This window comes from Acipenser ruthenus, chromosome 28 (assembly GCF_902713425.1).
Source record: "Acipenser ruthenus chromosome 28, fAciRut3.2 maternal haplotype, whole genome shotgun sequence".
In the NCBI taxonomy this organism is placed as follows: domain Eukaryota; kingdom Metazoa; phylum Chordata; class Actinopteri; order Acipenseriformes; family Acipenseridae; genus Acipenser; species Acipenser ruthenus.
Genome location: NC_081216.1, coordinates 533,646 through 557,743, shown reverse-complemented (window position 1 = coordinate 557,743; position 24,098 = coordinate 533,646). Strand labels below are relative to the sequence as shown.

Here is a 24,098-nt window from a genome sequence, read left to right as displayed (position 1 = left end):
ATCTACCTGTCTGTTTAAAGGAAGTCTGTCTTTCATTTTCTGATTTCTAATTTGCAAATGTTCCCTAATCAGCACTGTTCACGGGGCCTCTCTCTCACTCATCAAGTGAGAACTTTAACTGTTACCCCTCTCAAAGATCTTTTAGACAGACATGTTGAAAGATAAATGTACAATTAGGAGAAAGATCGAGTATCATCGAGTAGTGATTCATCTTTGACGGCAAAATTGGTCAATTACCAACTTGATTTTTTTTTTTAAGTAAGTTTTGGTGGTCAGTACTATTTTTGATTTAAAGGAGAGTAAAACTTTGTTTATTATTATTATTATTATTATTATTATTATTATTATTATTATTATTATTATTATTTTTTTTTTTTAAATCAGAGTGCAGCTTCTTTAACAGTTTCTAAACTGTTTATCTGGCATAGTTGCATTTTTTTTATTTATCACAATAAAAATCAACATTAAAAACAACCACAGAGTTTCAGATTGAAGTATAAGCATTCTTACCAGCAGATATTTTCAAAGTTGTCAGATGAATACGGGGCACTTTATCGTCTTTTGAAATCTTTTAAAAGAAGACCCGTCCCCCCCTACCCCTCCCCTGAGACCCCCTTGTCCCGTGGACAGTGCTGGCAGAATGACCCCTGCCTTGTTATCTGTTTCATCCCATGGCTGTGGCCTGACCAAGCACCTGGCCTGCTTGCCTCCCTGCCTGACACAGTCTACCTTTTGGAGTTAAGTGTTTCAATCTGTTCCCTGCATCTCTCTCTTTCCTCTCTCTCTCTCTCTCTCTCCTCTCTCTCTCTCTCTCTCTCTCTCTCTCTCTCTCTGTGTGCTGTCCTCTCCTGTCTCCTGTCTCTTTCGCTTTTCCTTGTCTGTGTGTGTGTCTGTCTCTGTCTCTTTCTCCAAGTCCCCCCCAACGAAAGGCAAAGTTTGTAGAAAGCCCTTGAATACCAGAGTCTGAGCTTGGCTCAGTAACCTTCCCCACCACCACCACCACCACCTCCACCTCCTCCCCTGGATGCATACCGCCCCGGTAAGCATGGTGACAGCTTTGTTGTGGTCTCCTGTTGTTCTGCAAGGCACGCTCCTGATGCTAACGAGCTCTTGCACTTGTTTTGTCTTTCCATCCCTAACCCTTTCACCATAGGACTGACTATGTTAGAGACAACAGTGTGTGGTTTCTTTTCTATTTGATTCTCTTTATTTGTTTTGGTTTTTAAACCTTGTTATCCAGGTGGCTCCTTCCGGAACAAGCTTTTGTTTTACTAACAGGATTAGTGTGTTTGTTGGTGTTTTAGATACAATTATACAGTTGAAAGATATGTAATGTTTGTAGGATTTTTTTTTTTATACCATGGTTAAATCTTAATCAGGTGTATGGTAGAAGGCTCAACGATAATATAGGGCTTTGTACCAGACGCTGGCAGTGACGTGGTGGGAGTTTTGTATGCTGGACTAAAAAAGTTCTTTGTGTTTAATTGTATGAGGTCAAGCCTAAATGTGTGTTCCCATGTGTTTACTTGTCCATTAAGAATGATGTATTCCCTACAGAAGGGTGCTGGATTGGTAATGTCCTGCTTATTCTGCTGAACCAGTCCTATCAGCATTAGCTTTCAAATTGCAAGACAAACGCTGAATTTAAACTCTGCAAGGGTACAGCTGATAACAGGTTAAGCAGCTAAGCTCCTGTTTAGCCTTCACTCTTTTTGCTATGTTTTTAAGCGTAGCTGTTGACAGCTTGTGTGCTGTACTAACCTGTCAGTGTCGGTTTCTGCGTTTTTCTGTCCAAGTCCTATCTTTTTTGTTCTATGCAGGTTTGACTAAAAGCTGCTATTTTCTTTAAAAGCTGAAGGACTTGCGATCGGCCCATCTGAATTTCAAATGAGATTTTTTTTTTTTTTTCAACCATGGAAATCTTGGCAATGTTCATATTATGCGAATCTGTACTTTTCCATGCAAAAAAAAAAAAAGATTCAGTACATTTCTGGGCTTTCAAATTTCAATTTTGAGTCTGCATATTGTTGAAAAGCTATTTCCTAGGAAGTCGACACCAGCAAATTCAACTGTATTGAGTTTCAAGAGCCTGCAATTTCAGTATGACAGATCCTGAGAGCATTCTGATTTAATACAAACTGCCTATTTGCTGGCATAAAGCCAATGCATTCAGTTCAGAATGAGTATTTCAGTGCGATGCAGAGCAATAACAGCAAGTTCAAAGCATAGGAGGAATACTGTTACTGGGCTATTAGTACCTGCAAAATACAAATGTGAGAACTCCATCCACACTGGCATTACGGTTCTGTATTGAAGAACCACGATTGGGATCACTGTGCCATTCATTTAAGTAGAAACAAACAAGGTACCTCTGGTATATTAAAGACTGGAAATTCAAAGTCTGGGCTACTTGAGATTTCAGAACCAGCAAATGCACTCGGATCAAAGCTGGAGATAATGCAATTGCATAGCGATCAACCTACTAACCTCCCGAAGCCAACTGCTTCGATATAGAGAACTCTCAGTATCCAGCTGATTTAATACAGAGAACTCAATACAGGTGCCTCAGAGCCAGGAAGATTGGGTTTTGAGGTTTTCTGTGGTATCACATTCAATATTTCAGCACATAACATAATAAGGAGATTGGATATCGGTCAGTATTTTTGGAAGGCGAGACCAAGGCTGGGTAAGGAAATACATTTGAATTTTTAAATCTGAATTTGCTTATAGCAGCCAGGAACAAAACAAAAGCTGTGATAAAGAGAACAGATGTTTTCAAGGAGTTTTAAAGCAAGTTGAACCCAGGCCTCAGTAGATGCAATGTGTGGCACACTCCCCTAGGGACTGGCTGACTGGTTGTCAAGGCAACTGATCAGTAATACAAATTGGTTCCGTCTTTGAAACAACAGGACGCCAGGAACCCGAGCAGTCATGGGTGTAGTTCTTTCCACACTAGTGCTGTAATTCTGATTGAGGTGTCAGACAGACATTGATATATTTAAGTGTTCTCTTTTTGTATTGGTGTTTGAATGCATTCACGAATGAATGCACGAATGCAGTCTCATTTTGTACTGCACGGTGTAGAATTGCCTAAAGCTCTGCACTAAATATGAATTTGATAAGTAAAAAAAATAATTTGAATGTAAATAAATAAACAGATACATTTTGGCACCCTTGCACGGTGGCAGCTAACATGTCTTGGGTATGACAAAATAGACACTTTTTGTCAGCCTGATCCCTCTCTTTCTCCATCTAATGTTTTTTCTTATTTCAACTCCTAAAACAGTTGATGGAGTGCTTTGTCCTTTGGTGTTGCAGACATGTATTGATTTCACGCCTAGTACAGTTACTGCAACAGCAAAACGACTGAACATGAAATAAAATAGCTGAAAGTACTTTAGGTGCAGTTAATGCATTGTGATACAGGTATATTGAGTCATACAAAGAGCCACATAAAGAGACTCACTCGTTTACATACACTGAAATGTGACTTTCGAGATTGAAACGACATTCAACATTTAAAAAAAAAAAAAGGTATCGGTCCTAACATTTGCTGTGGATGAGCAGACAGACAGACAGACAGATTTTCAATCAAACCAGAGCCCCTGTTATTTATTCCCTTGCACTCTGCTTTGTTCCCGTTTTCGTTTGATCAAACAGCCACTGATTTACATTCAAATAACATTCAACACCTTCTCTGCAAACAGACCCTTGATTTCAGTTCCTGGGCTTATATATGAGAGAGAGAGAGAAGATGAGAGGCAGGGCTGGAGCAGCTGCTGTATTGAGCTCAGTCCCAGCTGCCTCCAGTCAGTGCTAGCTGCTCCTGGATCAGCAACAACCATAGGGAGTTGGGGAGAGGGTGGGGATAGGTCAGGAGGGGCGAGACCCAATGTATCCCCCAGAGACCACTGCCATCCCTCCCCATTGAAGCACAACACCCCAGCCAGCTTAATAGAGCTTTGGAAATGATCCACTTTCTAACCAGCAGTAACTAGATACCACTACAAACCTGGCTACTGTGGCCGAATCGCCTCCCCTTTAATGTGGTGTTCTATTTTGCTTGTTAATTTGCCCTATTCTGCAGTCTGTGAAACCAAAACGGTCAGATTTAAAACCACGGGGTGGAGAACCAAAGAACACGCAAAGCAGAATGGAGACTGTGAAATTGATTGCATTACCAGGGAAACGTTATCGGGTGAATTCATTTACAAATGACAATTCTACTGTACAAGTGACTATCATTCGCCTTTGCCTAAAGTCCAGCTATGGACCGGTTTGGAGGAGCTGCGGTCTGATTTTTAGACTGGTTTCATGATTCCCAGTTTAATCCGAGATCAGTTGACTCTGTCTGACTCTGCAGCCCTCGTCTTCCTGGTTCAGTCCACAATTGCTTCAGAACACTGTAAAACTTCAATAGTTCCATATAAGGCAGGTGACAACAGTGGTTAGGCTTCCCTAAAACAAAAACATGCTTCCACACAATGCAATCCAAACCAGAGACCCACACAGGAGCCAATACCATGAGCATTACCAAAGGAAGGTTAATGTATGTTATATGAAATAGCTGAGACGGGTTGCTAAGAGAATGATATTATAGTAATGGTTTAATTACCTGACTCCCTGCCACCCACCCTTTCCAATAAGCTTTGGTCTCCAGAGAGTCAAATTCTTGGAGAGCATAAACAGGAGCTGGATGAGCATTCCACATATACCACGCACAGATAGTTTCCATGACAACCATCTGTCTTCCCATTTAAGTGCAGTAGAATCTCTATATGGGTGGCTTTGACAGAAGAGAAATGATGTTGTTTTTTTTTTTTTTGAAACATAGACAGACTCCTACTGGGATTTGAGTCCAGTGATTTTTCTTTTTTCCTTTGTTTGTTTTGTTCCCAAGGTGTATTGTTTTAAATATAGTACTGGTGTTTTACAGTTGACACATTCATACACAACCTTGAAAACCCTTGGTTTAAACTAGCAAGCGTGTGCCTGTTGCTGTAGGTACTTCACCTCACTGAGTGACAGAATCAAGCGGGTTGAAAATGCATGAGGGAATGTAAACAAACCAAGGTCTGTTTCTGATGCCAGGGAATTCTGTTGCTCCGTGAATGTGAACGCACAAGACGCTGTACACCTCGAACTATTATTTTTATTTTATTTTTCTGTTTTTCTGTGTTTGACAGTTGGGGTTGGCATGGCAACCAGAGCCTCCCCAGTCAAAGGTCCTTCCAGGGAGTGAATGCTGCTTTCATTTTAAGCAGAATTTTCATGTGTAATGTCTGTGAAACGTATAATCAATGTTCAGTAAATCTATACAGCGATGTGGATGTAGTCTAACCTACTTTTAGAAGGGGAGGCCTAATTCTATGCTTGTTGGAGATGGGCCTTCAAGCAACAGCAAAAGTAAAGACAATTCCTCTGAGCGGAATTCTGTTACTGTAATGGAATAGAACTAGAAAGAATCAATTTAGCTCCAGTATGGCTCGCTTAAATTATTGTTCTGAGTAATTTCCTGCTAGTGTCATAACGTTAAAACTATTTTATTCCTCTCTGAAAACCATTTGCCTTTGCAATTGCTTCAAAATAGGGGGCCTTTGCGTATGTACTAATATTACTTCTGCCAAGCTATCAAAGCCAACATTTTTCGAGTTCATATTTTTAGGGTGAGAAACTTTGTTCAGTTAGTCTACACGTTCACAGCTATTTCGACAGGCTGAGCTCTGGGCGTGTCGCTGCAAACCGGTCGAACCTGTCCATATCTACGTTCATATCTGTACTTGGAGACTTCCCTCGGAACGCCAGATTTGAGAATTTTGGAAAACGTTTCAAAGCTGCATTCCCAAGGAGGACTGTGATTAACCCTTTCTCCCTCTGCTTAGACCGTGAATGTTCACTGCTTCTGACAAAACATACGGTAACCCCTGGTAGTGTTGTGCCTGCCTCCTAGTTCACCCATAATTCTAAACGCTTCATCTGTGTTATTATTAAGAGCTAACATTTTGAAGGCATTAGTCAAAATGTTGGTCTGCTTGGGTTAGTTTATCAAACCTAATTTGAGTCATTTATTTCGTATTAAAATTTAGGATCATTGAGAGGGACATTGATCAATATCAAGTGAACATTTAATTATATATATAAAAAATGAATAACAGCAACTGGAGAACTAGTCCGTGTCAATTCACAGTTCAGTATGGTAAAAACCCCCGGGGGGTGGGAGGAGATGAGTAGTGTCTGGGAGACAGTGGGGGGTCTGGCTGCTGGGTTGGGCCAAGGCTAAAGAAGGTGTGGCTTAACCCCTCACCCCACCCCTCCAAGGTCACAAACACACACACAGAGTCAGGGTGGGGGAGTAATTGAGGATCTCCCAATTGTAGCCACTTGACCAGAACAGCCTCCTCAAACGAATGGCTGTGTCTTGACCTCTACTGTAGAGATGTCTGTTTCCTCACCGAACCCTCATCTGGTCGACTGGGGACAATGGCCTTTTCTTTCTACAAGCTTTGGAGCTCCCTTCCACACCGTGAGTGCGATTTGCTATCTGCAATTCAAGCTGTCTCTGCAAAACAGCATGCTGACAGTTGCTCAACCTGGCTTACCTTTAGTGGTTGGTGTATATCACTGTGTCAATTGGTGTGGTTGGTTGGACATTCTGAACCAGATCGTTCTCGTGGAATTGCTTTTATTCATTTTGATGCTGTTGTTGTTGTGTTTTTTCAAACAAGAAGATAGGGTGTAGGCCACGGAAGGTAATTCTGATTGTGAAGATGTAACAGTACAGGTGTTTTTATACTAGTAATAGTAACAGTGGAGGATAGCGAGCAGTGTAAATGGATGCATATTTATTGTCTGTTTTGCAGTGACGATATTTAACTGGATCCAACAATATTTGGAACTCAAATAAATGGGTAGAAAAAATTAAATAAACTGCTTTGAAGTTGTACAGGTTTGGGAATGTGTGACTTTTTAAACCTGAAAGTTTAGTTCTTTTTTTGGGTCTGTAAAAGTAGAATAAGGCAGCTTGGTGGTGCAGTGGTTAAAGAAAGGGGCTTGTGACCAGGAGGTTCCATGTTCAATCCCAGCTCAGCCACTGACTCTGTGTGTGTGACGCTGAGTGAGTCACTTAACCTGCATGTGCTCCATCCTTCAGAAGTCCTATTGTAAGTGACTGCAGTAGTTGTTGATGCATAGTTCACCCCCAAGTTTCTGGAAGTTGCTTTGGATAAAAGCGTCTGCTAAATGACTAATTAATAGTAATAATCATAATGATTAAGAAGGAGACTGTGACGCTGTGTTACTGTGAGCAATGCTAATGAACGTATCTTTCTGTCTGTCCTGCAGGTGAGTCAAACCAGGAGCTGGGGCCTCCTCCCTCGGTCGATGAGGCCGCGAACACTCTGATGACTCGCCTAGGCTTCCTGCTGGGAGAGAAAGTGACCGAGGGACAGAGTGAAGCCCAGTACAGCATGGAGGAGCAGGAAGAGAACCAGGTACGGGCGGGAGGGAAGAGGGACGAAACAGAAGCAGCAGCAGCTCATTTGATAAATTACTTAACAGGGTTGGTTCGGAGTGTAAACTGGGCAAGAATCGAACCCAGTTGAAATGCTTCCTATCGCAAAAGAAGGCGGGTTCTGTGCACCAATTTTTCCCTTGAATAAAACTAGTTTGTTTGCATATGTCCAACGGTAGATTAAATTGGAGAGATAAAGAAAAAAACTGAAACCCAGATTCGCTGTGTGATCAGACTGTCTTCACACTGAATGATTCATTGACCACACTGGATCTCAGTTCAGCGTGGACTGGGTTGGGAAGCTGTCAGCTTACTGGAATGCATTTGGCAAGAGTGTGTGCAATTGGTCTTGGCTCAAGCTCAATGTCTTATTGTCTTTTGCATATCCTGCCTAGATCAATTCCGTTTTGCACTAGTTTTTTCGCCGCACCTTATAAAGCTTTACAAGATTTTCAACGGGAAGGAGTGTTTGGACAAATAGAGGTTGAGACACAGATTAGAGAGATCGGTGCGTGTAGCTGGAGTGCAGCCGTTGTTGGTTTTTATTACAGGTAGGTAGAAGACTGGAAAGAGTTTGAAGCTTTTCAGAGCTGTCTGTTATTAGCTGTGTTATTACTGTTCGTGCTTTCAATTGTGTGCTTGTTTTTAAAAACCCAGTCGAACGGAACGGATAAGGGAATAACATTTTAAACCGAAATGGAAATTCTGTGAGTGGGGGAGGTAGGTTTCTAGAAATGTGGTACTTTTGGTACTCTTTTGAATGTTGGGTTTTAAAAATCGCATTTTGGATCTTTAGCCTTGACAGATTCTGAGTTTTCTAAAGGATTTGCTTCCAGGTTGCACTCTGGAGCATGCCTTCTAGACATCAGTTTCCTTTTCTGTAGCCTGCATTGTGTCAGTTATACTGGAAAATGTGTACCTGAGGGGCGTTCTCAGGTCTGTCTGTATGCGAAACAGACAGTACATGCAAAGCGATGGCAGCTATCGGACCAGAGTCCCTTCACGCCATGGCACCCCAGAGTGCTGTACAAAATGAAAAACTAAATGAGGGAGCTCACATGTACAATACACTCCTAGCTACAACCAGTTATAAAAATATATATATATATATATATATATATTTTTTTTTTCCCCCCCAATTTAGACTTTAGCAAGAATCCAGTGTTAGGTGATGTTGCTAATGCAAATATTAGGCAACAAAGCAGCAACTTAAACAAAGCAAAGTCCATGGTGTTTGACAATTACAAGTGATTTATTCTAAGTCTGCAGTAAACACAGTCCTGGGTACACACATGTCCTCACATCTAACAGATTTCAATGAAATACTGTTCCAGTTTCCGATTGGGATTCCGAGCACAAATTGCTTGCTGAAAGGGACAAGCGATTTATATGCAAGCTTTCTCCGTGGCCGTGATTGGGCTGGACACCAGAGTGACAGGGCCGTTTCTCATTTTAAATGATCGTCAATCAGCATATCTGAAACAACTCATTCCCGGCAGTGTCAGGGAACGGGTGGTGCGATAAGTATCTGGCCTTTTCCGTAATTGACGTTTTTGTTATGCGGGAGGGAGGGGTTAATGAGAGAAGATGAGCCCTCTGCTCCACACGCAGATGGAATTGATGTCAATAACTGCCAGGTCTGCTGTGCTAATGCGAATCACACAGGTGCTCAGGCACCAGTTGTTCTGGCGATCGCTGAACCGCTGTGTCGGGGTCGTAGGCAGATGGATTGGATTCAGGTTATCTCTTCACAGCAGCACCTGCGCTCAGCGACTTGGGAAAGGGATTACAGTCTCTGTATTTTACACATCTCTATGTACAAGACACAGGCAGCTCAGTGGAAACACTCTTGCCTTGGGGGTGTTGGCTTTCTTTCATGCGTGGGGACCTGCTTCGAATCTGACCAGGAGGGGCCAAGCAAAATGAATCTCGGTATCATTCACTAGCTATGCTCTTTCCTTTGCCTTCCAGCCCAGGAAGTACTTTAAATGGAACTCGCAGTTGGGGGGTCAGGGGTCGGGGGGTCTCTGGCAGGTTGGCTGCAGCCCCTCTTTCCTGCACAGTAGGGGGGCTGGTGTTCATTTTAGCAGGCAGGGTTCCTTGCCGTGTGCCCTATTTTTAAGACGCCATTAGGCAGCTCAGAAACAGGGCCTAATATAAAAGGCTAAGACTTCTTGGGAAGAGCAGTGCATGCTGCTGAGTTAGGGTTACAATTACCGACCTCCCCTGTTTCCTGTTCCCAGCGGGCTTGTCAGATTGCTGTGGCCCTCTCCAGCTGATTGTCTTTGTAGGGAGTGCCTTGATGGTGTGTGCTATGCTGAAAACTGTGTGGCGCATTTGTGCGTGACACTGACCACCTCGAATTAGTATCGCTCTTATTTTCTGTAATCTTAAAAGCTAAAGCTGGATTACTCTATTTTAGAAGGGACCTCAGCTATAACAAACCTGCTGAGGTCCAAGGCTTTTGTTGGTTATATCGAGGGGTTTGATCCTATTTGTTAAAGAATTAAAACGCAGTACAGAAAACAAAAATCCCGAATTGAAGCTGAACTTTTATTCAAAATGAATCTGACGTGAATCGTTTCAAAGTGCACCAAATCTTAATCCAACATGCAAGAATCCCAAACTGAGTTTTGATTCCAAATCATCCCGACATGAAAAGTTTCACATGAAAAGTTAATCAGTTTTCTTAATCAGTTTTGCTTTGCTGCATGGTTTCTGACAACCTATATTCATGACAGATATATGCCTGCGTTTTACTCCTTTTTTCAATCGATCAAGATAGGTTCCAGCTTTTTATTAAGACAAAAGAGTTGACTTCACTGCAGAGGTGGCATCCTGTGCGTACAGACCGGGATGTTGACAGTGTGTGTTTATTATATTCTCTTTGTTTGGTTGTTTTATTTGGGGTCCAGGGCCAGGTTTGTTATAGCTGACGAAGGGCGTTATAGCGAGGGTGTCCTGTACCATTGACAATAACCTTTCAGGAGCGACTGGCTCCCTCTGGTGGCTGTCCTGCTGTACTGCTCCACGCGCCAACCCTGACAGCGCCCCCTTGTGTTCTGTTGCAGAGCTTGGCGGTCACCCAACAGATCAGCCCCTGCTCCACTCTGACCAGCAGCACGGCCTCGCCTCCAGCCAACAGCCCCTGCTCAACCATGCCGCCCATCACCGTCGGCAACGCTGGGGCCAGGGACTGTACCTATGGGACAGTCACCAGCCCCACCTCCACACTGGAGAGCAGGGACAGTGGCATCATAGGTGAGTGCTTCCATCACATCACCTCACAGTGCATTGCAATGCAAGAAACTGCAGTCGAATACCATCTAAGCTTTTGCAATGCCACACAGATGGAAATAAGGCATACCAGTTTGATCCATTCCTGGTTTTACTATAGATCTTAATAGTAAGACACACCTGAGCTTGTTACCTGTACACTGTGGCTGATCAAGCTCTTAGTAAAACCTGGAATGGGTGGAACTGCTATGCAATAGGAGTCTTGCGCCCATCCCTGTGCCAGCGCATTTCATAGTGCTGAATATTGGCTAGGAGATATACAAAAGACTAAACATAATCTTGTAATATATCACTAATTGTATCCGCGTTCCCCCTTCCCATTAGTATTAACAGTAGGCAGTAATCTCTCACTGATGCTCTGAACTGTGTAGCATGTTGACGATCTTCTCAAAATGCCTCATCATTGTTGATTTTATTTTATTTTTTATACTTTGCAGCCACCTTGACGAGCTACTCTGAAAATGTGGAGCGGAGTAAATACGGGGAGGGATCGCGGGGGAATCTGAAGCCCTGGCAATCCCAGAAATCAGGCATGGACTCGTGTCTGTACCGAGTGGATGAAAACATGACTGCCTCCACGTACAGCCTGAACAAAATCCCTGAGCGCAACCTGGATGCCATCTCCTTCCAATCTGTGCAGTCCATCCCCCTCTATCTGATGCCGCGGCCCAACTCCGTTGCTGGTAAGCCGGAATAACATACACCCAGCTGGACATAACAAGGTTCAAAATAACCTTTCAGGGTTTTGGTGAAAGAAATTCTGTACAGTTATGTATTAGTTATTTTTTTCTAATCAAAATAATTTAATTTCTGGGCGTCATTTTCAGCTACTTTTGATTGGTTTGTCCATCTTTTCTGAGACAAATGAGAATAATTCCAGCACAAGTCTGGAGGATATAATTGGCTCGTGTTGCATAAAAATGAAGCCCTTTGGTGCTGAATCCCCCCCACCCCCCTGATATTAGAAAGTTAATCTCAATGTTAATGCTGTAACACTTGCAAGAAACATCGTGCACCGTATCATTTGTCGTGCTGCACCCAAGCTGCCAATAATGTAGTGCTTTAATACACATTGCACTCCTCTGTGTAATCCCCACCAACATGCTGTTACTAGCAGTCTGTATGTATTGGTGCATTATTTCATTTTTGTATCTAATTTATGATGCATTAGTGCTCATGGAAGTTGAAGGACAACGTTACCAAAAATACACCTTCCGCTGATAAAACCACGGCTGGAGCTGCCTTCTGTTGGTCACTGTGGTTTATGAATGGCAACTTTTCTAGGACGTAGGCCGCATCATTCAACACGCGACTGCAAAGAACAGGGCGATGAGCTCCTTTCCAGCTTGCAAAGACGTAGGGGTGTGCAGAAACGCGTTGGTCGTACTCACAGCTGACTTTTAAGAAGGGTTTGTCGGCAGGCATTCAATAAATCCATTCATTTAACGTGTTGATTTCAAAACCAGAAAAGCTGTCCTTCCCTCACGTTTACAATTGAGAACCAACCAACGGCGATTTAACTTCCTCATTGCGTGTTTTAAAAGCCGATTTGGTAGAATATTCTCCTGACATTTGGGGCTGTTGACTTTTAAAACAAAGCAGGCAAGATTTGACTTGCGTCGCTCCAGTCACCCAACCCCCTCCCCCCCTCACTGCACTGCTCCGTCACAGAGCTGAACCGCTGCTCCAGACTCCTGTTCCCTTCCCGTGGAATTCCTGCTCCGCGGATTAGATTCAGCGCAGTGAGTCAGCGAGATTCCTGTCTCTGCTATTCAGAAGAGATGAGATCATGCAAACCAAGCCCAGCTGTTCCCAGGGTTCACCCTTACTGAAGAATACCGCTGGGGGCACGTGATAATCCAGCTGTATTACCCTGAAGAAACATGAGCAGAACCGTTCGGAGAGCACAACATCACCAGCAAGGCAACACCAATAATCCTCATGGGGTAGCTGGCTTTCTGCTACTTATTATCTATCAAGGGCATACAATGCAGCAACAGTGGCTGTTCACACTATTCCGTTTCAGTTATGAAAACATGGTTACCATTCTACCAAAAGCTTATACCGTTGGGCTACCCTGATTTGTACAAAGCTATTGGATTTCCACTGCAGAAGATAATTCGGAAAATAAAAATGAACCTGGGAGGCTACCTTCTGGGGTCAGCTTCATTCATATGGTTCACTGTATTCTAATATTTTCTGCATGCATGCATGCATACATGCATGCATGCATACATATCATGTTATCAAAGCATTGCCAGCTGTACACTGTCTTGAAACTGTAACTCACTGCACAGAACTGTCTCTTTGGAAGGGCTGGGAGGAGCTCTTCCTCTCCACTGGTTTGGTGTTGTGATGGCTTCTGCAGCTGTGGGTAATAGGAACCCCACTGAGAGAGGAGAGGAGAGGAGAAGAGAGGAGAGAGAGACACTGAGACTGCTTTCCAGGGAGTGAAAATCCAGTTCATAGAGGTGCTGTGCCAGCACTGGTTACTTTGAGTGTGCTTTACTGTACCTCTCCTCTGCCTATAGTCTTTACTAGAACAAACCTAGTAAAGAAGTACAATAAACAATAGTTATAGACTCGCGCCTCTGGGATAAAATCTGTCTCCGGTCACAAGGGAAATGGATGTTCCCCAACCACCACACAGTTAGTCAGTTTCAGTATTTATTACATTATAAACTAAAGTGTTATTTAATCTAATCTCTTTCTTTCTTTATACATATAATGTTCAGTGTATAGTTCTGATCAGTTTCCTTTTCTTCTTTCCTCTAAATTCTGCTTTGTTTAGTTTTTTTATCAATCAGAATCCAGTGCCTCTGCCAGATCACCTGAGCCTCATATTTATTGCACACCGATCTGATCCAAGCATTACTGTGCATCATTTTAACAAGGGCACCAAATAAAACAAAGAGGCTGTGACTCCCGTCGTCTGTCTGTCTGTCTGTCTGAGAGGACAAGAAAGTGCAGCATCATTAAAAGCTTTGCAAATCCCTCTGTGTTTCGAGGCTCCGATGAAGAAGAGAGAGACAGCGAGATGTGTTTTTATTGGAGGTATTAGAAGGGAGCAGATTGGCATGTGCTGCATCAAAGCAGATCAAAGCTGAGGGCTTTAACTATTCCAATCCCTTCAAGTGACAGGCTCTGCTTTGAAGTCTGGGCAAAAGGCATTCTCTGACAGCTTGAGCCAGCTAGCCAACAAGAAGGGATAACCAGGAGTCTGGGGAGAATGAGGCGGCTTAGGGAAATAGGATTGGGGAGGAAAAAGAGCAGGGTTTGAATCAGGAGAGAGAGAAAAGATTTGGGCTTACATGGAGGATATATGGTGATTCTGAGTGAGGGAAGAAAGTGCCTTGGTTTAAGTTACCCAAACAACAGTAGAGGTATTAAAAAATAAATACGTAATAAAAACATGCCTAAACTGCGTCATGAAAAAAACAAAATCCAAAAAACGTTTTAATTTCAAATGAAGTAATCCTTGACAGTCATCAATTCAATTTTTATTATTTGAGATGCAGAATTGTCTTGTGTATGATTTCTGTTTAGACTCTGGTTTGATGTATTTTTTCCCTGTTGATGAACTTGGGGGGATTGCTTCCAAAGTAAATTCTCTTGCCTTCAGCTTTCTGTCTGAATGTCATTTTGCTTTTTTCTCTGTTTCAGTAGAGATTCTCTATAGATGTGCAGAATCTCAGCAAATGAATCCAAGGCTGAGGGCTTCTGTTTTAACACGCTGTCATTATTCTGTACTAATTTCAAATCGGAAATCTAAATAAGAAACACATTTATTACTGTCCTAGAAAGAATAAAACTCAATTTCAGTTTCTCCAACACAGTCTACCTCTCCTCCCTTTTAAATAACACCAAGGACAGAGATTCTGAATTTCAATTTCACTTTTCAAAATGACTTTGACCCCTCGACTCCAAACGAATTACAGTAGATTCTCCCAGCAGAAAACCTTATTTATGAAGTCGTTATTAAAGCAAGTTATTCAGGAATAAAATCTAGCTAGAGAAATTTAGTTTGAGGCGCTGGCTCCACTCCCAGTCTCAGTAATAAATGTAGAGTTATGTCACTTCTTGGACCTGAGACATGGCATGAAGTGTGTGTGTGTGCGTGTGTGTGTGTGCATGTGTGAAACTGTATTACTGTATTGCTTTGAGAACAAACTTAGATGTCTCTATTAAAAACTGATAAAAAGAATTCCCTGTTTTAATAAAGAGATGTATAAGCATAGAAGAATCACTGTGCTATACACTTCGGGCTACTTGAATCCGTGTCCCCTGCCTCCTTTCTAAATTCCTGTTCAGTTCAGCCCAACACCACATTCCCAGCTGCCATTTTCATGACTTGTCTCCATCAACACAGACACAGACACACACACACACACACACACACACACACACACTTACTTACTTAAACACACAGCATGAGCCGATACGGGATCCTGCTAATTTCCAAGCACTACATGCAGACATTTCTCCCCTCCTAGTCCTGGGAGATATTTAGGACCGTGATTTTCTCCTTCATTTTGAAGTTTTTGGAGACACAACGCTTGCTTGGTTACTGACCGGCTGAAAGACAGTACAATATTGAGTGTAAGTGGCTGATCGTGCTTAATACCACCCAACGTGTGTTCTTGTCCAAGCTTCGCCCTGGAACAGTAGCTTTCGAGGAAACAGCTGTGCTGGCTCCGGAGTCCTGGAATTTAATGGGATTTTAGAATTTTTTTTCTGGGTTGGGGCTTTATATCTTTTTTTGCCTGCTCTCCGGCACCAAGATGTGGAAATCTGGAAAGAAGACCCTGTATGTTAATGATGGTACTTGGGACTTTTTTTGCTTGTATTGGTGTAGAGTGATCAAGAATTTTCACATGTTTTAAACCCTGCAGCTTGTGCTGGTGTTCCCAGCACAGAGAGGTCGTATACACCTACCAGAACTGCGTCAACTGACTGAAGTGGGTAGCGCTCTGGGAATATTAATGCATATTGAGCAGATGAGGATGAAAAACGAAAGTGAGCCTGCCTGTGAACAGGGACTAAATGAAATGCTGAAATTACCTCTGTTTTTGTTTTTTTAAATCTATATTGCACTGGCACGTTACTTCCAATCCTGACCCTCTTAGATCTCCCTGTTGCGATCTGAGGTGCAGATGCTTGGACTGGCCATGCCCCTTTCAAACCCCTTTCTTTTGCCTTGGTGTAGCAGTACATTATTCCAGTGATCCTAGTGCATACCTTGCACTGGAGTGAATGCGGCCCCCATCTCTGTGTCTTTCTCTTCGGCAGCTACGAGTTCAGCTCACCTGGAGGACCTGGCTTACCTGGATGAGCAGAGACACACCCCCCTGCGCACCTCGCTTCGCATGCCCCGACAAAACCTCGGGGCAGGACGCTTGGGGCAGGACCTGCGAGGTAAGCTAACTTTTTATCGGGGAGGGGAAAGGGATTGGGGTTGGCGGGAGGATTAGTCCTATAGGGCCATTGCATGAAAACTGTAATCTTTATACTAGTGGGAAGCTCAGAAGCTTGATCATCCAAGTGTCTTGGTCTATTGCTGGTTTATTCAGTGTAAGAAACATGATGTTTTCAAAGGAAATGGCCCTCAGCCACGTATTACAGCCTACTCACCATCTTCCCAGCTCTGTTCTGCACACACATCTGTGCTCTTGAGCTCACATCAAGCTCTTGTGGTACTAGCAGCAGTATCGGAGCCCTGCGGAAAGTGATTGATACACTGTGTGATGTGTGACGGATTAAAAATCTAACCCTGTAACAATCTTCACAAAGCTGCCTGCTACAAGGCCTGTCTCACAGATGTAAGGAAGGCTCAGAGTGCATTCGACACAGCTGGCTCCGGGGGGAGCAACCGGGAAATAGCTGCATGTTTAATAACTCCTTTAAACTCACAACTGTTTGAACAAAGTAGGTGTCTGTGCAAAACCCAGAGCGACACAGCAATGCAATCAATCTGCAAAACCCTAAATCAGCCGGACAACTGTTTTTGGCTACTGTCTTCGTCAGAGCGACAATGACAAAGGCAGTAACTGAAACGTCCTCCTAGTTTAGTTTTTTTTTTTGTTTTTTTTTGTATGTTAAGTAGCATCTTCAAACTGCTTTGGTATGAATCTGAAGCTGTAGAACTCTACACGTGCAAGGAAAGAACCGTTCCCTATATGTCACACATCATAATAGCTTCTTATTAGTGACATTCGATTCTTTATGGCAGGTTTCGCAGACCTCGATTTAACACCGATCCTGTTCTCGCTTACCTTATCTGATGCTACCTCCGGTAAGGCAGACCAAGAATCCTGCTGATCAGGGTCTATGCAATCTTTTACTAAAGCGCGCTGACATATTTGGAATGTTTACAACATTTACGGGATATGAAAAAACAAATCGAGGCAATATTAAAAAGGGTGTTTCGCTGAAAGAATAACAGGAGAAATCATAAGCGGGAAGACTTCTTTTTGTAACTGCATAAAAGCAGATGTATATCCAATTTACATGGATTGGGATGGGAATAAGACACACCTGAGCTTGTTGGCTAGATACACTGCAGCTAATCAAGCTCATAGTAAAACCTGGAATGGGTGACACTGCTGTGCAATTGGAATCTTGTTTCCATCCCTGCTCTCTGCATTCCATCCTCACTGCAGTTCTCTCGGTCCTTGGATAGGTCATGTGTCATTTAGCACCATGGCAACCCTTGCAATGCACATAGATCCTTATTGGGATGCATGCATACTTGCTGCCTCTTTCCATCGGGTAAACCATTCAGGCTCAAGGCTAATGCTGTGGATCGGGCTAATTTACCATTCCAAGTGAAACAAGTGAAGAAACAGCTGCTTGAGTTTGTGTGGATCGCTGGTCTGCACAGAGTCTAAAAAGCAGCGATCATCAGAAACCCAAGCAGCTGTTTCTTCACTTGTTTCACATGCAACGATAAATCAGCCTGATCAACGCCAATGACCCAACTCCAAGCTTATCTGAATAATGGTGTCGGGCAGCTCTGCTCAAGGCACAAAATCATTTTGCACACAATACACATTTCGATTCCGTTAGAGTGAAGTGTCACACCCTTTAACAGCACAGAAACGCAGAAGACATGTAATTCTGTATGGTGCAACAGCGAGCAGTAACCTTCTCCCATGGTTGATAGAACAGAGGTGGTTATGAAACTGCTTCCCCATGCTCACCCTCTTCTCTGCTGAGGCTTGTCTGTTTTTGCTTCTGCTGTCGTCGTCTTCTTCTTCTGTTGCGATGCTGCTAAGAAAACTCATCCCACTTGCGCTGTCACTTTGTTTCCCATTTATTTCTCTCCTGATTTGTGTATTCAGCTTGCACTACCTGGCACACACACTCACGTAAGTTCCTCTTTATTTTTATTCTTAACCTTTAAAAGCTGCAGGGCACCCTCTCTGGAGGTGGCGGTGGGAGTGGGGTGGGTGACGTCCTCTCCCTGTTTGGAAAGCCGGCCGATAACAGTATGCAGACCCGTGAAGAACAACGCTGATTCAATGTGACACGCTTGCTGGGGGTTGAAATTCGATATGATTTTTGTTGCCCTATATAGTAAAAATGGTATTTCAGATGGTTCCTAGATTTTGGGAAAACAATTTCAACCTGTGTTACTACTTCTGGTCTTTTTTAAACATTTGAAATTCTCTTTTAACAGCTAGACCTGTAGTTCCAGTTTCAGTATCCTTGCTGACGTCTTTTTCTCCTTTACTCCAGTTCGGTTTGCTCCCTACCGCCCCCCGGACATCTCTCTCAAGCCCCTGCTGTTCGAGGTGCCCAGCATCACCATGGACTCCTTCTTCATCGGACGTGACTGGTTGTTCCAGGAGATCGACAGCCAGCTGCACAGCACCAACGGCAGCACCAACCATGGTGTGGTCATCGTGGGCAACATCGGCTTTGGCAAGACCGCTATCATCTCCCGTCTGGTGGCCATGAGTTGCCATGGGACACGCATGAGGCAGATTGCCTCGGACAGCCCCCACGCCTCCCCCAAACGTACGCCACCATTCTCCTCCAGTCTGCTTTTAGATCTGTCTGGGTGTCTCAGGAGATGGGGTTAGAATCTAGCTTACGCTGTAGCTTTTCCTCCCTAGAATTACAGCCAAGAGCTGTTGAGTTTAAGCTAAGGGCAACCCAACCGGCAATTATCCTGTAAGTGTCAGCAATTTAACTTCATAAAAAAGCAAGGAAATAATCAATGGAGCTGCCAACACATTTAATATCCAGATCATGCAGCAGCGAGTTGAGCCTCACTCTCCCTCTCTTTGTCTCTCTCCTCCAGACGGAGAAGGGAACAGGGACCTGCCCTTGAGTCAGCCCCCCTCTGCACACTCCACCCTCAGCAGTGGAAGCTGCCCCGGAACCCCCGAGATGAGGCGGCGCCAGGAGGAAGCCATGAGGAGGCTGGCGTCCCAGGTAAGAGAGCAGTTCTCTGCTACCGAGTGTGCACTTCTGTTTACACACTTGTCTTTTCTGCAGGTAGGATCATCTATACAGGATATACAGCTGTGGCCAAAAGTTTTGCGTCACCCTATAGAATGAACTAATTTAGCTTCAAGTCGAATGAAACCTGCTGAATAATGTCCCTTTGACATATTGAATTACACACCGCTTTGTAGTTTTTCCCCCATGTCCTTAACCAAAAACGGACAAAAATTTAAAAAATGTGACATTTCAAAACCTGCAATACTACTGTACTACTGTTATGGCTTCTGGTAGACTTTTGCTTGCAATATGATTTAGTAGTTTCTTTGATAAAAGATCTAAATTTAATTGATTTTGAAAACGTTTGGCCAGAGCTGTACAGTATAAAGACACACACTCATATACGCAACCCGTAATACGTGAAAAACTGAAACACGTTGGAGTATGGGGAAAAAAAAATTAAAAATCCGACACAAAATCGCTCATATACTATAGATCTAGGATCTCTTGAGACACAATATGTCAGTGTGGCTCTTTTAATCAAAAAGCTTGCAGTATGTTCTGCACTGTAGCCCTTGTGAAGGTTAATTAATTGCAATTCCTAGACCGTGCATTTCATTTGCTTACCTCTTTCCTCCACATTGCTAATAAGAGGGCTAATTTAAATCCAGCAGGTTAGTGAAAGGTAGACTGTATCATTAAAATCAGCCGGTGCACTGTCTGCAGTGATGGGCAGGTTAATTGTTGAGCATGTATTATAATCTCTCAAAGCTACGCTGCTTCCCTGCAACATTTCATCAAGTAATGATTACTGGGAACAAAGCGTGGAAGCATTTAAATGCAAAGCATTAACAAAAAAGATCACAAGAGCTATTGTATTCGGGAAACGGAAGGAGACCAGTTAAGGATTTAAAACATTCCTGAAGTACAAATGGAACCAATTAAACAGAGAATGCATTACAGAAAAACACGGGGGAGAGTTTTACTAAAAAACAGACCCAAAAGATCACCCTTCTCGTAAACACACGTTTAGCTTAAAGGTTAATTATGTTGTGATTTATTCAACCAGTACTTTATCGTTCATGTTCCAATCATTTTGAGTGAGTTTTGTTGCTTGATTAAATTTGAATCCTTTGTCTCTTGCATTAAAATCCACCCAGCACCACCTGGTAATTGCGATGACCTTTTACCGCTTGCAAAAGAATAGGTCACTGCATTTATTTCTTTGGAGTCTGGAAGTACCCAAAAAGTTGTAGGGCAAGGTAAAAAAAAAAGATATTTGAAGCTTCTTAATCATTAATGCCATTACTGAAAAACTGTTGTCAAGGATGGAAATAAGACTCCTATTGCATAGCAGTTTCACCCATACCAGGTTTTACTATGAGCTTGATTAGCAACAGTGTACAGGTAACAAGCTCAGGAATGGATCAGACTGCTTCTATTCCTGGTTTTAAACCGTGTTCTGAAAGCTGGTTGTCTGCACTCTCTCTCTCTCTCTCTCTCTCTCTCTCTCTCTCTCTCTCTCTCTCTCTCTCTCTCTCTCTCTCTCTCTCTCTCTGCGCCCTTTCTCCCCAGGTGGTTGCCTACCACTACTGCCAGGCAGACAACGCCTACACCTGCCTGGTGCCCGAGTTCGTCCACAACGTGGCCGCTCTGCTGTGCCGCTCCCCCCAGCTCATCGCCTACCGCGAGCAGCTCCTGCGAGAGCCCCATCTCCAGAGCATGCTGAGCCTGCGCTCCTGCGTGCAGGACCCGCTGGCCTCCTTCAGGAGAGGGGTGCTGGAGCCGCTCGACGCCCTCTACAAAGGTAAGGGAAGGAGGGGAGGGCTGATCACTCGCTACCAGGGATCCGGCTGGCCTTTAAAACTCGTAGGCCCAGAAGTTCTCAAGGTTCTTTACACCCAGATTTGCATCATTTGTTTTTAAGAGGAAAGTAGTGTTGAGAAAATGAGGTAAGCGTTTCTCTCTTTTAAATGCCGTTGTTGGATCCTGCTTGTATCCGTATGATCAATGCATCTTCTGCAAAATGATAATAAAACAGAAGACAAATACGTTATGACGTTATTGCAAGTGGTGAAGATTCGCTCTTTCGGTAAGACGGCAGTAGTCGATAATTGAGGCTTGGTGGTCGAGTGGATAAAGAAAAGGGCTTGAAACCAGGAGGTTCCCGGTTCAGATCCCTGCTCAGCCACTGACTCGCTGTGTGTGTGGCCCAGTCATTGAGACTGTCGTCTTTGTGTTTCAGAGAGAAAGATAGCAGACGAAGAGTTAATCATCCTGATCGACGGCTTGAATGAAGCGGAGTTCCACAAGCCGGATTACGGAGACACTATTGTATCCTTCCTGAGCAAAACCATTGGAAAATTCCCCCCCTGGCTGAAACTGATAGTTACCGTCAGGACCACACTGCAGGTACAGCGAGGCCACAGGGATCCAGTCCCAGACCTTTCTGTTAAGAAATAAGTAACATATGGTGTTTTACGTTTTCACTTCCCTTTTCCTCTACTGTAAATATATCTTGGAGGGGAATGTGCTCAAGAGCAGTGAAAAGGTAAACCTCAGGCATCCGTCACTGAAATCAAATTTAAAGAAATCTTGAGAAATGTTTTCTACGACCCTTCAAGTGGTTCAGATTGGAAAAGATGGTTTCACTGACGGCTGTTACATTCATGAAGTGATTTCCATTGTAACTGATCCTCTACCTTCCCAGGAAATCACCAAACTGCTTCCCTTCCACCGAGTCTCCCTGGACCGCTTGGAGGAGAACGAGGGCATCGACCAAGACCTGCAAGCGTACATCCTCCACCGCATCCAGAGCAGCCCCGAGATCCAGAATAACATCTCCCTCAACGGCAAGATGGACAACACCACCTTCGGCAAGCTGAGCGCCCACCTCAAGACACTCAGCCAGGGCTCCTGCCTCTACCTGAAGCTCACCTTTGACCTCATCGAGAAGGGCTACCTGGTCCTCAAGAGCTCCAGCTACAAGGTGGTGCCGGTGTCCCTGGCCGAGGTGTACCTGCTGCAGTGCAACATGAAGTTCCCCACGCAGTCTTCTTTCGAGCGCGTGCTGCCGGGGCTCAACGTGGCCGTGGCTTCTCTGCACCCGCTCACCGACGAGCAGATCTACCAGGCGGTCAACGCGGGCTCCGTCCAGGGCACCCTGGAGTGGGGCGACTTCCAGCAGCGCATGGAGAACCTGTCCATGTTCCTGATCAAGCGGCGGGACGGCACCCGCATGTTCGTGCACCCCTCCTTCCGGGAGTGGCTCATCTGGAGGGAGGAGGGCGAGAAGACAAAGTTCCTCTGCGACCCCAGGTAACCCCTCCCGAGGCTTCACGCTCTCTTCTCATTCTGTTACTCTGCCCTGGAAACGTCTTTCCAGCTCCCAAACTGCTTGCATTCCTTACTGGCGAAAGTGCAGCCAGTTACTGTGTTTGCTTTACACTGCTAGAAACAGAATCCAGTTAATCCTTACAAGGCTGTTACAATTACATTACCTGCGCTTGTAATGCGTTCTTCCTGATGCTGCCAAAGTTACACACTGAGTTTGCAGCTTAGCTGTGATTCAGACCCCCCAAAAAAAAAAACCCTTGGCTCTCCGTCCAGTAGACCAGACTGCCTTCTGATCTTCTGCTGTTTTGGAGATTTCATATGAGAAGGTTCCTTTTTTGTGCTACAAGCACATAGTAATGTAAATGGTTATGCATCTGAAGAATACTTGATGCTTCAAAAATGATTCTGCACAACATATTAAAACAAAAAAAAAAGCCACACAGGAAATACTATCATCCATTCCCTAACTGAACATACTGCCTCATCGCCCTCCCCTCCCCTCCCCTCCCCTAGCAGTGTATAGCAGACAGCTCAGTTCCTAGACAAGTGAGCCGTCCTGAGAGTTTGTTTGCATGGGAGGATTAGCCAGTAATCCAATAACAGGCGCGTGCCGATTTGTGCCGAGCTGGATCCATTTCAGCGATTTCAAAACCCAGCACTCAGGATGTTGGGCCATTATCAAAACTTCCCCTATTGTCTGTGTGTCAGCGGCTAGGCGGATATCGATAGCCTTGGCTTACAGCTAATAATATATATATATATATATATATATATATATATATATATATATATACACACACGTAAAAGGTGCCTCTGTAGATCACGGTGACGACTTCATTTTCATGGTAGTTACACCTGTAATGTGATGTCTGTGTCCGTGGCCGGGGGATATTGACTTTACATTGCATTGCATTACATTACATTACTGGCATGCCTGGTCTGTTGTGTTAAATTTGGTATACATATCCTCTCTCTCTCTCTCTCTCTCTCTCTCTCTCTCTCTCTCTCTCTCTCTCTCTCTCTCTCTCCTAGGAGTGGCCACACGCTGCTGGCGTTCTGGTTTTCCCGGCAGGAGGGCAAACTGAACCGACAACAAACCATCGAACTGGGCCACCACATCCTTAAAGCACACATCTTCAAGGTACAGACAGTTCCTTCGACCTCAGCCACTCCCTCAACTATTCTTTCAGCCCTGTTTTTAAACAGAGGACCTGTCTTAATGCTGCACTAGATCTTGTGTAGCCATCTTTCAGGGGCAGAAATTAAAACACAGCACTGCTCTTGTTGAATATTATTGCAATTGACATGTAAAAAGACAGCAGTCCAAACACAGCACAGGGAACTGCCGTTTTTTTCTACCACAACCAATAAAACCAAGTACTATCAAACCACATTCTACCCAAAACTGATAGGCTTACTGTAATTTCAAAATAAATGTACGTACCGTAAAAATCGGGTGTTTTTGTTTGAATGTTTAGCTACTCATCTGCAATCTCTTATCTGCAAC

The 24,098-nt window shown here is 43.8% G+C and overlaps 1 protein-coding gene across 8 annotated transcripts in view; it reads left to right on the top strand.

The window, feature by feature from the left end:
- Positions 1–24,098, top strand: part of LOC117435007 (protein TANC2-like) — a 124,112-nt gene that overhangs the window by 80,704 nt on the left and 19,310 nt on the right. For all 8 annotated transcript variants that reach the window (XM_059003360.1, XM_034057841.3, XM_059003359.1 and 5 more), the window contains 10 exons: positions 7,342–7,490; positions 10,582–10,771; positions 11,245–11,490; positions 16,097–16,222; positions 18,545–18,826; positions 19,113–19,246; positions 20,831–21,062; positions 21,501–21,667; positions 21,966–22,573; positions 23,624–23,732. In XM_059003360.1, coding sequence (XP_058859343.1) covers positions 7,342–7,490; positions 10,582–10,771; positions 11,245–11,490; positions 16,097–16,222; positions 18,545–18,826; positions 19,113–19,246; positions 20,831–21,062; positions 21,501–21,667; positions 21,966–22,573; positions 23,624–23,732 — 2,243 coding nt within the window. The remainder of the gene's footprint in view (positions 1–7,341; positions 7,491–10,581; positions 10,772–11,244; positions 11,491–16,096; positions 16,223–18,544; positions 18,827–19,112; positions 19,247–20,830; positions 21,063–21,500; positions 21,668–21,965; positions 22,574–23,623; positions 23,733–24,098) is intronic.